Raw genomic sequence first — 20,002 nt, 5'->3', positions numbered from 1 at the left:
AAAAAAAACATGTTTAATGATGTTGCGTTTATAGCAAATACGCTTTGTGTCGATCAATATTTTATTTAAAATGTTTTTTTCTATTACATGCGCATAAAATTTTGTTAATAAATAGAAAAATTTCAAAAACGAGATTACTAATATAAATAAAGATGATGTCAATATAATTTTGTAATGCAGAAATGAAGACTTTTATATGTTGTGTAATTTCTAAATAACTTTTTATTTGCTTAGTAAAAAGCAAATCGGTTTTTTCTTACAACTAATTGCTTGAAAATTACACATATGAATAATTTTAAAAATTATATGAAAATATATTTGACCTAGGAGTACAAATTAGTTCGGTTTATTTTTTGTGTTCAAAAATGCATTTATTTCAAAACAAAATGAATAAACAGATTAATTAAAGTATTGTTCATCGCTGGCTACTACTTTTCCCCATCTCTCAGGCAATTTTCGAATTCCATCTCGAAAGAATGACTCGTCTTTGGAAGCGATCCAATTTTGGAGCCAATTTTCGATTTCTGCGAAAGAAGTGAACCGATGACTTGCCAAATTGTGCTGCATCCTTCGGAACAACTAGTAATCAGAAGGAGCAATGTCCGGAGAATACGGCGGGTGCGATAAAACATCCCATTTGAGCGTTTCCAAATATTTTTTTACGACTTTTGCGACATGAGGCTGAGCGTTGTCAGGAAGAAAAATAACTTTATCATGTCTTTGCTCGTATTCCGGCCGTTTTTCTCGCAATGCACGGCTCAAACGAATCAATTGTAGCCGATACCGATCCCCCGTAATGGAATCGCTAGATTTCAGCAGCTCATAGTAAACAACACCCTTTTGGTCCCACCAGATACAGAGCATGATCTTCGAACCATGAATGTTCGGCTATGATGTTAATGTTGAGATCGATGGCAACGATTGACCGGGTTTAGCGTAATATTTTTTTCTTCTTTGGGTTGTCGTAGAATATCTATTTCTCATTTCCAGTCACAATCCGATGCAAAAAACCTTTTCTTTGTTGTCTTTGAATCAGCTGTTCGCAAGTGAAAAATCGCCTTTCAACGTCTCTCGGTTTCAGTTCATAAAGCCAATTTCCTTGTTTTTCAATTATTCCCATGGCTCTCAATCGTGCAGAAACGGCTTGTTGAGTTACTCCCAATGATTCTGCAAGCTCCTCTTGCGTTTGACTCTGATCTTCTTTGAGTAATGCTCTAATTTTTTGTCTTCGAATTTTTTTGGCTGTCCAGAGCGAGGCATGTCTTCAACACTGAAATCTCCATCCTTGAAACGTCAAAACCATTCCCTACATGATTTATCAGTTGGAACAATGTCACCATAAACTTCGACAAGCATTCGATAGGCTTCAGCTGCACTTTTCTTCCAATTAAAGCAGAAAATTAGAACCTCCCGCAAATGCTGCTTGGTTAACACAAAATTTGACATTTCAAACAGTAAAAATCAAGGTTTTTGTAAGAAACTCAAAGCGATATAAACTGAATATTATTAGCAGATGTCTAACCTCTCTAACAAAACGCCAAAATCAGTTGTCACTATGAACCATTCACAACAGCCGGAACCATCTTTTGGAAAATGAACCGAACTAATTTGTTAGCCCAATAATATATTTTTACTCTAATTTGATTACTTATTTCCGATCTCATACCTTACACGTCAACTTCTTGGAGATGGAATTTATGAACGCGATATATAACGAGTATGGAAAATCATAAACAATTAATCACTCGTTAACTATCGTTTTGACGTAATTTATAATATTCTGGATTAATGAGAGAGGTATGAGTAAAAAGTATATGGTTATATATTACAATTTATTAAAAGTTATATGTTATCTAGATCGACAGGGGAATACTTGACTGTAGTTGATTGGTTCTTACATTCTGATCCGGATTAAATCCTCGGTAGAAACTAGACCACTGTCGGGGACGCGCAGGCACCGGAGGCCCGGAGGTGATAAGCTTTATCGAATCCTAATTGGTCACGAGCCATCTTGCGAATCCCGCGAGTCTTCGCGAGTCGCTACAGCATCATGTGCCCGATATCCTTGCGCGCGCGGGATATGACCTATGGCTGGTATCTTTTCGATTATTTGTTATGCCTCCCCTCTGAATCATCCTTGCAGGAGTCATTAGTATTTGATGGATTCCTTTTTCGGACAATCTTCGCAAACGAATTCAATGTCTTCTTTTGGATTCCCTTATGGCATCAACAGCGGGTCTCTCGTTCGTACTATGGCAAAGAGTAGACCCTTATGTCGCTTTAGCCGCTTCTTTTTTAATAACTGCCTATAAAAAATTCGGTGACAGGATAACAAATTATACACAGGGCGTTTATGCAAAAATTCAGAACGGTATTACCTATGCGCTATCCTTCCTCTGAGTGGCCTCGTGCCTCCAATATAAGTCTTCTATTTTTTTTTCTTATCGCCAGTTGAAGTGGTGAGACGGTGAGACCTTATACGAGAAATTATATACCGGAATTGCCGACTATCCTAAATCAACTCATAAACAATAATAATATTTCACGAAACGCAATAGCAAACGCCGCTCGAAAATTGCGATAAGCGCAGCATGTCTGTCCACGTTGGAAGGACACAGGACGAAAATGCCGCGCTATTTTGGTCAGGTCGGATGACCTTTGTGACGGACGATGAAAAACATTACAATAGTAGTGTGATTTATTAAACAGAAAATGTTTATTTATTGTTTCAAGATCATTTCCGAATGTCGCGAGAGATGTGCTATGAAATAATAGAGAAATTTAAAAGGTCAACATTTTATAGTGTACAATGGTTTTAATATGCATCAATGTACACCAGTGTTCTCATTCGAAATCGCTAAATGAAAAGTTCTATTTATAAATCCAATCAATTATATTCAATATTTCGGCAAACAGGCTAGCAGCTTTGATCAGCTTAAACACGACTGATCAATATACCATTTGTTTGTGTGTGAGAGAATATTCTAAAAATTTAAATCGTTGTGATCTACTAACTAAACATGATGACATTTCGAAAGAAGACGATTGAAGATTTGATAAATGAAAGCAGAGAGAGGGGGGAGGGGGGGGGAGAGAGAGAGAGAGAGAGAGACGTGTATTATTAATACTATAAATTATAAAAGATTTTTATTTTAAATAAACTGTACATTTCTCTGACGTGTTTTTGTTTTAGGTAAATGTTCACATAAGATCATAATCTCTTCGAAGGTCAATGATCTTGATGTATATTGTTTAATAGATCTAAAAAAAGTATTTTTATATTGTACTGATCTATTTATAAAATACGCATTTGTATCATTAACATTTTTCTAATATTTTCCCAATATTTTTGCAATATTTCTTCAATGTTTCTCCAGAATAATTACCATATGCTGCGAAATACTGAACGAGTCAGCCGTCTTTTTCGCCACGGTCGCTCAATTCCGGTACTTTATTAGTACTCGAACCTTACCGTTGTCCGACTGGGTCCCCTATGATATCTCGTCAACGACCGCTTTCTGGGCTACTATGTTGCACCAAACTATCGGATTAATTATATGTGCTAATGCCAGCGTTGCCCACGAAACTCTCATATCTGGTTTTATGATTCAAACCTGCGCCCAGCTAGATATACTCTGCTATCGCGCTCGTATGTTGCCGAGTTCGCTACGAGAAGCCCAGAAATGCAGCATCTCGAAGGAAGACTTCAAGGCGCGAGAACAGCGACTAATTCGCGAGCTCATTCATCATCATCGCTTCGTATACAGGTAAAGATAAGAATTTATTTGCTCGTAAAAAAGAAAAGAAATATACAGGATGGTTCGTATTTAAATGGCTAAACTTCAGGAGCGTATAGGGAATCAATAAACTAAAAAAAAATTTTTTTAGAGATATACTCGGTTTTGGAAAAAATAATAAAAAATACAAAATGTAATTTTTGGAATATTATTGTTTTCGTGTACAAATTCAGCGATAATGCAGTACGAGAGTATATGCGCCGATTTCCAAACAGAAGAATGCTTTTTTTACTTAGTTTATCGATTTCCTACACGCCCCCTATATTTAGTTATTTATATTCGAGACTATATGTATATATGTATATATGTATATGTATATATGTATAAGAAAAATATATACTACGTGTTAAAAGTTCCGGAATGATATTTATCGTGGTTTACTAAAAAAATGTTTCGCACAAAAAAATGTAAAGTTTCAACAAATGCACCAAATACCCATTTGATCTTGACCATAAGTGGAGGAGTAAAGGAATTCTCAAAGTTAACTTATAATTTTTAATTCTCCTTTTGATCAATGTTCTTATAATCATCAAAATCTTTTTTAAACACTACAATAAAATTCCTTTTATTTAAGGAGATCCTAAAGTCATTTTTATTACTGTCTAAATCATATAATTTTTGTATAACAATTACTTATTTCCTTTTTTACTGATTTAAAAATTCTTTTCCAACATTAAAGTATACGCATTAATCCGAGAGTGTACACTTGGGATGTTTTTTACACCCCAGCGTCAAAAAAACGAAGCTCATGTTACAAGTTTACTTTATTGATCGGAGATCTACCTTCCGATCTAAGTTTACAGAACATATAACAGACAGTGTGTATCATGCATTTATTCGTGGTAATAACATAATGAAATCTTCTGGAGTGTAAAAAAACACCTCAAATGTGATCATTTATGTATTAAAAAAAGTTCAAATATGGTAAGAATGTATAATTTCAAAATATAGAACATAAGTTAAATAGCATGAAATGAGGTTTATAATCCATTACAGCACCGAAGGGATGAAAAATTTTCAGAAATGTTTAACTTTTTACATCTCATGTGCAACAATTCCGAAAGGATTTTGCAATATGTTAAATGTTTTAACATAAATGTTTCTAAAATCTATCATGTGTAGATTGTGTGCAAATTGAAAAACATACTTAAATAGAACAAAAAAATCATGATATTAAAATAGCTCCAAAATGTTTATCAAAAATCATTTTTTTGATCAATCACGATTTAGTTTAACGTACTTGATACTTGTCCTACATTAATTTCGAAAAACTTTCGTGTATGAATGATTTATTCTGCTTTAATTGCGAAAAACTTTGTATATGAATAATTATATTATGTGAAATCTGCAATTTGATTTTTTAATAGTGATTATATATAAATGCTTTTTATACATATAATATAATTAATTAATAATAAATGAACATATTGACAAAAGGCTCTCTAATAACAAAAATTAACAATTTATAGAAGTACAGAATACCCTAATAGCACGGAAAGTTTCAGTTATGTTGCAGAGACTTTTCAATGTCTCGATTGTGTATTATCACATTTGTAATATTTTTGAGACTATCTTCTTTGAAATATTACATTTCTGCAATTATTTTGATTGAAACCTTATGTTTGAAATGTTTTCTGTAATATTCTTTCAACATTGCAAATACAAAGTTCCTGAGAAATTGCTAAAATTCTCAATTAATAAATGCAGAGTATATATATTATATGGATCAATCATACTGATATATGTTCACACATACTCACACGCGCGCGCACATATATTGATAATTTATTACTTTTAATAAAAAGGTTGTAAATAAAAAGGTTGTAACTTATTACTTTTAATAAAAAGGTTGTAAATTAGTCATTATTGCGATAAAAAAATACATTATGTTTTGTATTGATAAGAAGTCAGGTTTCTGAAATATTACTAAATCACCGGATTTTTTACCAGAGGTCTAAATTAAATTTGTTTATTCAACACTTAATTTGCAAGGAATTTTTCAAACAATCTAATACGCGATCATAGACATACTATCTCTAGACCGAGCATTGTCATAAATTTGAGGAGTGGAGATAGTCCTCATTCACAAAAAACGTATTTATTTGGCCCAAGTGCGTTCTTTCTCGTTTCGCATGCATCTGTAAGAGAGGGGATTAAAAACATGAAAAAGCTCAGTAGGCTAACATGGCTAACAAAAATTTGAAATGACGCAACATTCACGTGCGTTCTCTCTCGTTTCGCGCATGCGTATAAAGTGTATCACTGAGAGGGGATCGAAAGAGAAAACGAGGAATTGAAATATAACAGCTTACAGCTTCAGGTCGGCTAAGAGATATCTGGTATATGCTCTGTGAGAGTTTCTCGATGAGCGCGAACCGGGACGGATGTATTTTGTCTCGGGTTGGGTGTTGCGTCATTCCAAATTTTTGTTAGCCACGTTAGCCTGCCGAGCTTCTTTATGCTTTCGATCCCCTCTCTTACAGATACATTTTACATGCATGCGCGAAACGAGAGAGAACGCACTTGGATCAAATCAAAGAGAATCAAGGGAGAGTGCAGCGGAGAGTGTTCTCTTCTCTGATTGGTTCCGCCACTTATTGTGCACTTCAGTACATACATACGTTATATATACATACACATAATATTAGTGCGATACAATATTAATGTGTATAGCACCGTATGTGTTCCATCACGCTCCTACCATATCTCCTATCACTCCAATGGTGTGATCCGTTCCATTCTTTCTTGATTTTCTCTGGATCAAGTGAGTGCGTCCTTTTCTAAATGAAGACTATTCCCATTTCTTGAATGCGCTAGAGAGTCTAGAGATACTAGACATAGATGTCTATGTACGCGATATTGTACAAAAGATCTATTACTTTTATTTTTTTTTCTAGCTTTTTGTTGGCGATATAATGATATATTCATTACATATATGTAGCTTCTGTTAATGAATCCTGTCTGCCGGCACTGATTTTATACGTTTAGAGTGCCTCTAGTTCTGGTTACGAGGTTGGGAACGAGGTTTTATCTAGAGAAAAATATATATAATTATAGATCTGGAGTGATTAATCTCCATAACTGACACGCAATAATCTAAGAGAGAAAACTATAAATAAAATAATCTAATATCTTTCAATATGCATCTTCTTCTTTTTTATTTTCTATATAAGTTCTTATAAAAGTTATTTGCATGCTAAAAAATCATAGATCCCTTTTATATCGTACTCTGCAGCCGGGGTACTCGTCAGTACTCGTTGGTGGGTGCAACCGGCTGAGGATGCCAGTGTAGGTGCTAAGCGCGTCTCGTACGATGGGCTGCGAGCCGCTCAGATGTTCTGAGGTCTGGGATTACTGGTGAGAGTAATCCGGCGTATCCGCGACGGCGTCTCTTCCGAAGTGGTACGTCGGGTAGGCGGTTTGTTCACCGTGGGTCTTCGTTATCACGGTGGCTAGAATGCGGAGGGAGCATCACCTCCGAGACTCGAACGCGGGTCTCCTGTGTGGCGCCACCCGCAGCAATACCTTCGAGTCGGAGACGAGGAACCCCTGTTAGTCTGAATTCGCCCACCCAGAGTGAGAGGGTCCGGAGTTCAGTGCCATGTCTCTGGAGAGGTGAGGGTACGTCTGGCTGGCGGAGCTGCTGCGAGGAGTGAGAACGTATTCTACAATGACAGATTCCATTTCAAACGAATATTATAATGATAATAGGGAGGAGGTGCGAACGTCGGAAAGAAGCGTGGTTCGCCGTCAACCTCAAGGGCTCCGTCGCTACCGTCGATGGAGGTGGATGACGTGGAGCTACCCACGATGTCGTCGCGGTCAACAGGCGACGCACGGCACTTTTTGCATGCGTGCCTCAATTTCCAAAGACCGTTATCCGAAAATGAAAGACCGTTCTCGGAAATTGAAATGATGTTAGCGAGTTTCGCAAAAGAAGAATCGCTCCAATTCCAAGCGGGCAAGGAGGAAGAGCAATGAAGAATTCCGATGATACACTCCACGGAAGTTCCGTTGGAGCTAGACGTTGGACCGATCGAGATCGATTACGGTATCTCCCTCGGTTTGTTGATCAGAACGGATATTGATTCCATCATAAGTCAGACCATCAAGCCTTTTATCTGCTCGTTTTTCATGAAAATAGACACGAAAGTAGCATATCTATGTATATTCTAAGCCATGGGGCAAGCCGCGGGATGAGGGGCCGGGGGGAAAACTGGGCGAAAGGAGTATTGTGGTGCGGGGGGGCAGCCAATGAGCGAGCTGCTATGGCCTCCCACCACCTCTCGCGGTTTTCCTCCCCGGCCCCCGTCTCCACGGGCGCATGTGTGTGTGAGCTGGTGACGTCACGGCGTAACGCGTCGCGACGACGACGATCCGGCGAGCTTGAGATTCGCGCGTTTTTTCTTCCCGCGTGCGCGCCGTCACTCTCGCTCGCACCAACGGGTTTCTCACTCGCTGTAAATATAATATAATAATGTAATCTTACCTCCTTAAAGATACGGTCCCCCATTTTTGCCGTCGCTCTCGCTCGCACCAAGTCGCTCTCGCTCGCACCAACGTTTTCGTTGCTTTCGATCGTTGTTAGTGTAATAGTAATAAAAAAAGGATAGCGAAATAATAATAATAATTCATAATTTTGTCCGTTACGCAGTTTTATGTATGTTTCTTCCCGCGTGCGCTGTCGCTCTCGCTCGCACCAAGTCGCGTTCGATCGCTGTTAGTTTAATAGTAATAAAAAGGGATAGCGAAATAATAATAATAATCCATTATTTTATCCGTTACGCAGTTTTATGTATGTTTCTTCCCGCGTGCGCGCTGTCGCTCTCGCTGGCACCAACGTTTCGTTCGTCGCTCTCGCTCGCACCAACGTTTGGTTTGTCGCTCTCGCTCGCACCAACGTTTCGTTTGTCGCGTTCGATCGCTGTTAATTTAATAATAAAAAAAGATAAACGGAACAATAAATAATATTTTCTCTTCCACAGTTACACCGCGTCCTTAAGGATACGATAAGAATCCATTTTATGCAGTTTTATAAATAGTTTTTGTCTAATACCACATGCATCCTCTTTCGAGCCCTTAAAGATTTTCCATTATGCAGTTTTGTGCAGTTCTGTCATCTTGATAAATACCACAAAGATGTGATAAGACATTGCATCCTCTTTCAGGATGCGTTCTCTCTCGTATGACGTTGTTTCACTTTTCATAAGGGTGTCTATTTTTATGCAGTTTTTTGCGTCCTCGATAGAAATCACATCCGTCAACATGTCCAATGGACAATAGTATATAAATGCGTATGGGCGAGACTTTTTTTCGTCATACATATATTTTGGTTTCGAACGTATTAATATTATTTGTGTACTACTACGATGGAGTCTCGAAATAAAGAGGTCGAGGAGCTACCGACGAGATCCACTGAGAAATCGTTTGAACAACTATTAGACGAGGAAGAGGAAGAGGAAGATGTGTTCGATGAAACGTTTATGGGTTCTATAATCGATTTAATATATCAGACGTGGATTACTAATACGTTTGTAAAAAATCTGCGAATGATGATTGGATGTATACAGACCTATATGGTCTGTATACATCAGCGAAAGATAGATCCGAATACGATACGTATGACGGAGGCAAAGACGATGAAAGATGCATTAATGTCATTTTTGAACGTATTGAAAACGAGAGGTTTGCTGAATTCTACGTATTCTGTGGAAGAGCTGGATCGTTTTCTCTCTACCTCCGAGAGCAAAGTGTTGCATCATTTGTTTATGGAAGATTTCATGACGAGAAATACATACTTCGAATGGTTACACGATCTGAAGGAATACGTTAGATGTCACATGGCGACACTTATCGATGCGCCGAACATCGATCGTGAGATTTTTGCATCGTCAGGAGAATCGACATCTGGAGGTATGGACGCGCTTTTTGCTTCAACCTCGAAACAGCAAAACGATGGAATATCCCAATACATGACAAAATTGGAACATGGTCAGCTGTACACCGTGAGCACTCCGGAAGGACAAACTGGACATCAGTTGATTCGCGTAGATTTGTATGACATTCATGATATTAAGAATAAGGAAAAACGTCAATGGTGGAAATATGCAAAAATGAGAACACAATTTGTGACATCTTCCCCTAGAGATCGTAAGCAGCAAGTGGTCAATCGGCTTTTGGATTGGGTAGCTGACGATTTGAGGAAAGTACCATCGCTAATGAAGGAAAAGAAAAACGTATTGTAAAAAAATATATAGGAGAGAGGAAAAGACGCATACGATAATCACATATTATATCTTACATAGCTATCTCACTTTTACGATTGTTTCCTTCACACCGAAAGAAAGGACACGATAAAAGAGAGACGCACCGCGCGATTGCCACATTGGCGTGGTTTAATCGTATGTGGTGACATATATATATATACATATATATCGAAGTCATGGTGCCGACATTCGTCGATTTACAAGGTACAGTTCGTGTTTCTGGTTTATTTTTTTACAAAAAACGTGTGTATTATGTATATTATACGTGGTTTTTTTGTTAAAGGATTCGTCGTGAGTGAACGATTCGTCGTGAAGGAGGTGGCAGTGCTGAAAAATGGCGGCGAAATAACGCATTACATTTTTACGTGCCCGATGCCATGGCGTTTCTTGACGAAGAAGGATCAGTCGCACGCCTCATGGCTGATGGCGCATCATCACGGATTGCGCTGGAACGACGGGGTGGTGCCGTATCGTATGGCGCAGCGTTTGATCGCTGAAGCTGTCAGTGGAGAGAGCGATGATGATGCACTGATTTATGTTAAAGGTCTCGAGAAACGGGGGTGGTTAGTGGACATTCTAAACAACGACAAAGTCATAATCGAAACGATCGACAATCATTTCAACGACATTGAATCGTTGGAAAATCTAGACTCTACTAATACGTTTCGTTGTGGAAGACACAGTAACCGTTGCGCATTACAAAATGTTATGAAATTATACAACCAGTATAAAAAATATCAAAGCGAATAGTAGTACGTGTTTTTTTATACATTATGACGATTTATTATGATTCTTTTATATATATAATATATTATGATGTATGTACTAATTTTAATTTGCATTTTATTAAAAGTAAAAAAAGAAATATGTGAATAATGGATTTTTTCCTTACACATATCCTTATGTGTGTGTGAGAGAGAGGATACAATATCCTTTGAATATGATAGGATGCGTCGTGTTTTTATACGCATATTATTATTTGTAAAAGATAAGATGGGCTTGCGGTTTGTTGTTTCCGACGAAGGAACGATATATAAATGCACGGGGTAAGGTTCTTCTCACAGTGATTTTAATATGTTAAGCGATAGCGATAGCGATAATAGTCCGAACGAGAGTACGGACAGCGATCCGTCAAGTGCGGTTTCGGATGTAGGTAGCGATGTGTACTGTTACGAGCGTATGGTATCGAGTCCTACGTTGGTTACATCTTGCATAAAGGAGAAGAAGTGTTGGAACTTAGCCACACACCATTTACGGAGAGAGATTGGGAATCATTGTTCGCGAGAAATTTTATGGATTCAAAGTGCGGTAGTTGTTGTCGACGATCGCACAAGAAGGTACGAAAATGCAGCTATGAAAGGTGTGCGAATCGATGACATTGGAAGGATGTATAAAAAAATTAAATTCGACATACCTAGAGATAGTTGAAACGCTCTGGTTCACGTGTAAGCGAGGGTAGTGATTTTGTTTTAATATAGAGAGAGATGGATGAGCAGATGGAGGATCTATTTCATCGTGCGACGAGTATCGATACGGCGAACGCGTATCGAGTATGGAAGGAAAAATGTGACGAGTGTCTCGATTTCTTGCGGGAGACGTGTCGAAGCGGTAAACGTCGACGAACATCTGCCGGAGTTGTAAATGCGGCGATCGCTCGACTAGCATGATTGAAAGGTTTGAGAAATGTCCTACGACAACGTTTTGAACATGTAGGCACTGGCTATGTCGAATCGCAAAAAAGAGGGGGATTCTCGTGGTTGGAGATCGAAACAGCTTTTAACAATCGCGTATTGACTGGTGTGGTGTTGAATTCGAATTACATCGAACCTCGACAGTTTCTCGATGACGCGAGAGATATCGTTCTCGATCGGATACGCGATAATCTTCAGAGACATATTTGTTTGAAAGTGAATACAATATTCAACGGTGAGTTCGTTGCGGATGCTAAGAGATCTGCTAAGAGTATTACTACGAAAAATCACGAGCTTTTCGACACATCCGATCTGCGAGAGTGGTACGATAAACACGTGACAGATGATACTTTAGCGGCATTGGAGGAGTTTCAGGAACGACAGTGGATGGGCGCTATCACGTATATTGAATCTGATTGTAAATGTTAACAAATATAATCCTATGCATGATGTTGGGTGGAGCTGCCGCGAGAAATTATGCTGAGGAAGGCGGTAATCAATGTGCATTCGATAGACAATGCGTGTTTCGCTTGGTCAGTGGTCGCCGCTTTGTATCCAGTGCAAAGTCATGTGAATAGGAAATCATCGTATCCGGATTATACTACTGTGTTGAATCTTGAGGGTATCGAGTTCCCTGTTACCTTAAAACAAATTACGAAATTTGAACTTTTGAACGATATATCTATCAACGTATTTACCGAGCGAAAGAGGGGTGGAAAAAAAGACGGTGGCAATGTAATCGTTCCTCTTCGTCTAACCAAAGAGAAGAAAGAGAAACACGTAAATCTGTTGTACTTGCAAGAGTCGAGACGCGACGACGAAAATGTTATCGCTCATTTCACATGGATTAAAGATCTGTCACGATTGATAGGTTCGCAATTGAGCAAGAATACAGGAAAGAAGTATCTGTGCGATAGGTGGGTATACTAATTGGTTTTGTATATATATATATATATATATATATATATATATATATATAGTTGTGTAACGCATACGATTTGTTACCTTACAGATGTCTGCATTACTTTTATACGAGTGAGAAGTTGTCGCTTCACATCGTTGACTGTACTACGACGAACGATTGTGCTGTTATTCTTCCGAATGAGAACGATAAATGGTTATCGTTTCGCGATCATAATAAGAAGGAGCGGCTTCTCTTTGTGGTTTATGCAGATTTGGAGTGTATACTGGAGAAGAAGAAGAGGACCAATGATGAAAACATTTCAAGATTCACCTATCAGCATCACAAGGTTTTCAGCGTAGGGTACTACATACGTTGCGTATATGATGAGACTGCGTCGATGTACAGATCTTATCGCGGCGAGGATTGCATATCGTAGTTTGTCAAGGAATTATACGATTTGACGCATCGTGCGAAAATGATATTCGACAATAATGTGACTATAGCGGAATTTACATCTAACGTCGAGTGGGAAAAATTTCGAAACGCGACTCACTGTCATATCTGCAAACGACCATTTGAGGAAGGAGATGTACGCGATCACTGTCATTTGACCGGACGTTACAGAGGTCCCGAACATTCACGTTGCAATTTACATTATCAGGATACATACGTTATTCCTGTTCTTTCACAATTTGGCAGGTTACGACGCTCATTTTATCATAAAAGATATTGCTAACAGTTTTGCGGGTAGAGTTGACGTGTTATCTATAACGAAAGAAAATTATATATCGTTTACGAAACATGTCGGGGATACAGTAAACTCTAAATGGGGAAAGGACAGTGTGAAAGTACGCTTTATGGATTCATTTAAATTTCTCAATATAGTCTCGAAAAATTGGTATCATATCTTGATAAGAGTAAATTGAAAATCACGCGATCGGAATTTTCCAATCTTGACGCTGAGGATTTCGATTTGCTTACGCGGAAAGGAGTGTTTCCGTACGAGTACATCGACAGCGTCGATAAGCTAGACGAGACTAGTTTACCATCGCGTGAAATGTTTTACAGTTCGTTGACCGACGAGACCGCTTCCGATGACGATTATCAACACGCGACAAACGTTTGGCAACGTTTCCGCATAGAGACTCTCAACGATTACAGTGATTTGTATCTTAAGACAGATGTGCTTTTATTAGCAGATGTTTTTGAAAATTTTCGTGATACGTGTATCGATAGTTACGGATTGGATCCAACGTATTATTACACTTTACCGGGATATACGTGGGACGCTATGTTGAAATACACTGGTATTCGATTCGAATTACTCACCGACATTGACATGGTGATGTTTGTGGAACGTGGTATACGCGGTGGTTTAAGTCAATGTTCGCATAGATACGCGCAAGCTAATAACAAGTACAATGCATCTTCGTACGATCCTTCGAAACCTTCGACGTATCTCATGTACTTCGATGTGAACAATCTGTACGGTTGGGCGATGTCCGAATCCTTACCGTACGGAGAATTTCAATGGGTCGACGACATCGAGCGCTTTGACGTAATGTCAGTGTCGTCAGACTCCGTTATCGGTTATATTCTAGAGGTCGATCTTGCGTATCCGCAAAACGTACACGACGCTCATGCAGACCTTCCATTCTGCCCCAATCGCGAACGGCCTCCCGGAAAACGGAATGACAAACTATTGGCCACTCTTTACGATAAGGAGCGCTATATCGTGCACTATCGCAATTTACAACAATGTATTCAGCATGGATTACAAGTAAAAAAAATTCATCGAATATTACAATTCGCACAATTCCCATGGCTTCGCGGATATATTGAACTTAATACGAGATTTAGAATACTCGCGAATAACGATTTTGAGAAAAATCTTTACAAATTGATGAATAATGCGGTATTTGGAAAAACGATGGAGAACGTACGCGATCATGTTGACGTTCGGCTTATAACGCGTTGGGATGGGAGACACGGTGCGGAAGCGATGATAGCGAAACCGAATTTTCACAGTAGAAGTGTTTTTTCTGAAAATCTGATCGCTGTTGAATTGCGCAAACTCGAGGTGAAATTAAATAAACCGATATACGTAGGTATGTGCATTCTCGAGATATCTAAGTTGCGTCTGTATGAATTTCACTATGAATACATGATACCATTGTATCGCGATAGATGTAAGATTATGTACACGGACACGGACAGCTTAATTTATCTTTTAGAATGTAAGAATGTGTACGAGAACATTAAGCGTGATATCGCGAGATTCGACACGAGTGATTATCCTGAGAGAAATGCGTATGATGTTCCACGGGCTAACAATAAAATACCCGGTTTGATGAAAGATGAAAATAATGGTGCGATCATGACGGAATTCATAGGACTCAGAGCGAAGATGTACGCATTGAGAGTGATCGGAAAGAGCGATACAAAGAGAATAAAGGGTATCAAGAAAAAGGTAGTCGCGAAAACGATCACTTTCGACGATTATGCGCGATGTTTGAACGATGCGACGGTACAGTCGAGACGTCAGTCGTGCATACGATCGACGTTGCACGAAGTTTACACAGTGTCTGAATTGAAGCTCGCTCTTAGTCCGTACGATGACAAGCGGTACGTCGTACCCGAATCGGTCGCTACTCTACCTTGGGGACATTATAAAATACCTCTGTAGTTTTTTTAGTTTTTTATTGTAATAAATAAAAAGAAAATTACAATACATTCGTTTTATCTATCCAAGAATTATGTGAATTGTCCATTCCTAACCATTTCACGTACACCTCGTTTCCTCGTTTGCGTAGTATTTTTTCCACGAGATAAACGTCCGGATTAGAGACTCGCTGCAATTCGTGTTCGTAGAATCCACCAGCTATCGGCTTTCCTTGATAATCTTTCAATAGATACGTTGCGGGATTCGTACGTTGTGTTTTAACGATGTAAAAAATCTCGGTGGACCAATTGGGTGTATAACCCTTTTCAAAAATTGTCTTGAATTTACTAATACGTACTGGATCGCCTACCTTGAATCTCGTTGGAGCGGCAATTTTTACATGACTGTATACCGTCGACAAGAGTCGTTTTGCAACGACGGGAGTTACGTCTATCGGTCGTATCCCAATAGTTCGATGTTTACGATGATTATAATCTGACAATAGACGCGGTAGCTCGTCGATCCATTTGTACGAGCCGTTTAACGTGAATGTTTTCCACATGTTATTCTTGAGTGTACGGTTGAATCGTTCCACTATCGACGCTTTCATCACCGAATACGTCGAGAATAATGATTTATATTGTATCTTTTCACAATTTTTTTCTGCATGGTAGTGTTGTAAAATTCCTTTCCTTGATCTGTCTGCAGGTTTCGTGGGTATCGTTCGTCCTCGCGAAATATTTTGGATAACGCTGCGGCTAGGTCACTTCCGTTCTTGCTCTTGAGCGGTAGAGCCCATGCGTATTTACTCAAAACATCGATAACGGTTAAAATGTAATTGTAACCTTTGTTGAATCGCGCGTAGGGACGCATCTCGACTACGTCGGTTTGCCACAAATCATCGCGGTCGTGCACCACGACGCGACGACGTGGAAAATTTCTTCGCGCGGGCGCGTGGAGTTCTTTCACGAGTTTTTGTTTCTCGACACTCATCTATTTTTCTCTCTCTCTCTCTTTTATTGTGACAAGAAACGAGCCTCGCGCGTAAAGCAGGTACCCTCGATTCAGATGCCGAATCTCGTTCTCATTATGCACTTTCTTTGACATAGTCGACGCAGATCACCTACACCGCGATGCAGTATCTGCATATCGTTAGACACTTTCTGAAGCGCGAGTACGATCGTATCTCCTTCTTTGTCGTTTTTAAACGCTCTCTCTAGCGCCTCCTTCGTGTCATTCGCTAGTTGACGCAGATCCGTTACATTTCGATTTAGACGCTGACTCTCATCAGATACTTTCTGAAGCGCGAGTATTTCTCTCTAACGTCTCTTTCGTTACTATGTTATTCATTCGTTGACGCAGATCAGTTATACCTTGGTGAATCTCATCAGACACTCTCGTCGATAGCGCGTTTACACCTTTCAAGACTTTCTCCACGTTGTCTCGTACTTTTTTCAAATCGTTCGACATATCTTTCTGCATATCCTGAAGTGCGTGCACGATAGTATCTCTCCCTGTCGTTTTAAACGATTTCTCCAATGTCTCGTTGGTCACTACATTTTTCATTCGTATCGTTATATCTCGATTCAAATGCTGAATCTCGTCAGACATTCTCGTCACATTCTTTTCCACGTTTCTTCGCACCTTCTCCACATCGCTATGCGCTTCCTGTACATCTCTCCTTATCGTTCTAAATGATTCCTCGATCTCGTTTCGCGTATCTCGAATCGTACGCTCGACGTAGCTTTTGTTTACCACATCGGTGTCGAATTCCGGCCCGGCAACGTGTTCTATTTTTCGCTCCTTCGCGTCGTAATGATCCGGATTCAGACAAAGCCCACTGTCGTGCACGTAATTTCGTAAAGATTCTATCGACGATCGTGTTTTTTCGACGTTGCTCCCTCTCATAGACATACCAAATTTATTCACAGACATCATATCGAATTCGCGCGAACCTGACCACTGTCGCGATTTTCGTCACAATGATTCACTTTATAATTAAACTCAGTTCCGCGACGGAGTTCTTCTTGTCATTTCGCGACGCAACTGTAAAATAGTTTTTTCCAACTCTTTATTCGTCACCATACCTTGAAGTTGTTCTTTAAACGATTTCTCCAATGTCTCGTTGGTCACTACATTTTTCATTCGTACAGTTACATCGTCCACGTTTCCTCGTATGTTCTCCACATAGGTACGCACTCTCTGTGTATCTCTCCTTATCGTTCTAAATGATTCCTCGATCTCGTTTCGCGTATCTCGAAGCGTACGCTCGACGTAGCTTTTGTTTACCACATCGGTGTCGAATTCCGGCGCAGCTACGTGTTCTATTTTCCGTTCCTTCGCGTCGTAATGATCTGGATTCAGACAAAGCCCATTGTGGTGCACGTAATTTCGTAAAGATTCTATCAACGATCGTGATTTTTCGATTTCGTTTCCCTTCATAAACATACCAAATTTATTCACAGACATCATATCGAGTTCACGCGAATTTGATCACTGTCGCGATTTTCGTCACAGCAATTTAATTTATAATTAATCCAGCTTCGCGAAGTTCTTCGATTATTGACAATATTTCGTTGTCGTGAGCATTATTACCCGCTCTACGAGAAGCATCGAGCAATTGAAGACGATCCACCAACTCATTGGGGTCGTCCCAATAAACGTAATCTATTTCGTTGTTGGTCAATTTCGTACCGGATGGTATATTTGTCTTTATACCTGAACCAATACTAGTGCCACTGGTCTTACGATGAGTAACTAAGAGCGGAGCGATAATGTTTTTGTATTTGTGTCCTTTGTTACTCTTAATAGGCATTCTGGCGTCATTGTCACGTCTGTGAGCATTCGTCATCAATAATATATGTTTGTATGTTTGTTTATCATTCTCTGTGTAGATAGCGTCGTTTGGAATCTTCTTGAAGATCAGCTCGTATAGACCTGGTGTACCTTTGTACCTCACCCCGTCTATGATTATAGTGTCGTCCGTATCTACGTCAAATTTTTTACTACCTAACATCGTACCGTTTTCATCAAAATAAACACCGTAGACAAGATCGATTTCGTTTCTTGCATCACCAGTTAAAAGAGTATTTACGTATATTTGTCCTAACGGTCCTAATTGACTTTGCAATCTCTGACGACCTTGAGGTGTGTTCAACACCTGTCTGACAGACGTTTCGAGCGACGACGGATCATCATCGGTTTTAAAAATTTCTTCGTCCCGTAAGTTAAATGGAGTTACCTGTTGTTGTTGTTGTTGTTGTTGTTGTTGTGATTCTATTGGTGTCGAATGAATTATGGACGAATCAAACATAACGTTTGATCGTTTCTTTTTATTTATTTGTTTGTTCCATGGAAGACGTTGGGGAGTAGTTTGTGTTGGAATCGCATCATCATCATCATCATCATCATCGTCGTCGTCGTCGTCGTCATCATTATTATCCTCATCATCGTTGTACTCACGTTTATTCTTTTGCTTACTCTCCGTAAACTTAGTGTCAAATGGTTTACCTCCACGTTCAGTGTTTCCAGCAATTTGTTTCAACGGTTCGATAATAGGTTTTAATTGTTTCTCCAAAACGATCTCATTCTCCATTATGCCAGTCTTCAATGCTCGGTGTTTCTTACGAATCGACGCGCGAGTCTTCGCGATCAGTTTTGCTGTTTTCTCCCGTTCAGAGATACTTTTCGTTCTGACCATCTTATCGTAATGTCAAAGAGGTACTGCTCACTTTTTTTACAAAAAAACACTACAAATGATTTTTTACACTACAGCAAAATCGTTAAATCCTCGTCTATATCTACCATTGCGTAACGCGCTATCTTTGTCTATTACCACAAAACCGTATTTGTGTTGCCAACATAAATGGCACAACGTGCAAAAATTCTCATACGATATATCGGTGTTCACGTGATCGTTATAAATGTGTTTTAAATTGGTACCGTCTTGTTTGAATAGTATTAAAAAATTTGCATTATCGCGTATCAAATGTTTCGGTATTTTTGCATACGTCTGACAGAGATAAAAACAATCAATGTTCGTATGTCGACCCATAGAAAAATATTCTCTAATAGTATTCTGATTATCGCAAGCCACATCATCGAATACAAATATTGAATTGGGAAGTGCCTCCTTCGGTGGTATGACGTCGCGATTGTTGGAAAAAGCGTGGTAACCGATACCATTTATCGATTCGAGTAATTCTTCCAAATATCGATATTTCGGTTGAAAGAGAGATTTCGAATACACGTATACGTTTTCGAAACGTACACCATGTGGACTTTCTATTAAACTTATCAAAGCGTTTGTTTTACCACAATTAGATGGTCCGCAAATGATGCAACGAATTGTATTCGGTAGTAAAGGGCCGTGTCTACGAATTTCTCCAACCATTTCATCGGACGTGAATCGCGTCTTGCGGTCGAGATTCGACACTCCTATCGACCGTGATTACCGTACAAATCGCATTTACTTGTGTAACGCGCGTGCGCGATGTAACGCAAGTTTTTTCCAGTACTATTTATATCCCCGAACAGGCACTCGATCCGCACAGTTTTATTGTAAAGAGCAATCGTCGTCGTTGTTGTTATCGCAAAAAATGTTTTTCTTACTAACGGATAAACGTCGGATTCTCGATTTTACCGCCGAGCAATTGCAATACATACCGAAGATTGTTCTTCTA

At 39.2% G+C, this 20,002-nt stretch overlaps 3 protein-coding genes across 3 annotated transcripts in view; 2 read left to right on the top strand and 1 right to left on the bottom strand.

Annotated features, from left to right (window-relative positions):
• The window catches only part of LOC105152390 (4-vinylanisole receptor), a 68,319-nt gene that overhangs the window by 9,502 nt on the left and 38,815 nt on the right, over window positions 1-20,002 (top strand). Inside the window, exon 2 of the mRNA XM_087411491.1 lies at window positions 3,378-3,767. Coding sequence (XP_087267617.1) covers window positions 3,378-3,767 — 390 coding nt within the window. The remainder of the gene's footprint in view (window positions 1-3,377; window positions 3,768-20,002) is intronic.
• LOC147907995 (uncharacterized) lies at window positions 9,150-10,476 on the top strand. The gene is made up of 2 exons (XM_087411492.1): window positions 9,150-10,267; window positions 10,347-10,476. The coding sequence occupies exon 1, from the start codon at window positions 9,167-9,169 to the stop codon at window positions 10,040-10,042; it is 876 nt and encodes a 291-aa protein (XP_087267618.1). The 5' UTR covers window positions 9,150-9,166; the 3' UTR covers window positions 10,043-10,267; window positions 10,347-10,476.
• LOC105146660 (uncharacterized) lies at window positions 17,827-19,020 on the bottom strand. The gene has a single exon (XM_087411490.1). The coding sequence runs from the start codon at window positions 19,018-19,020 to the stop codon at window positions 17,842-17,844; it is 1,179 nt and encodes a 392-aa protein (XP_087267616.1). The 3' UTR covers window positions 17,827-17,841.

This window comes from Acromyrmex echinatior, chromosome 11 (assembly GCF_024713525.1).
Source record: "Acromyrmex echinatior isolate Ae372 chromosome 11, ASM2471352v2, whole genome shotgun sequence".
NCBI lineage: Eukaryota > Metazoa > Arthropoda > Insecta > Hymenoptera > Formicidae > Acromyrmex > Acromyrmex echinatior.
Note: the sequence above shows the minus strand (reverse complement) of the source record. Positions and strands in the feature narration are given on the sequence as shown.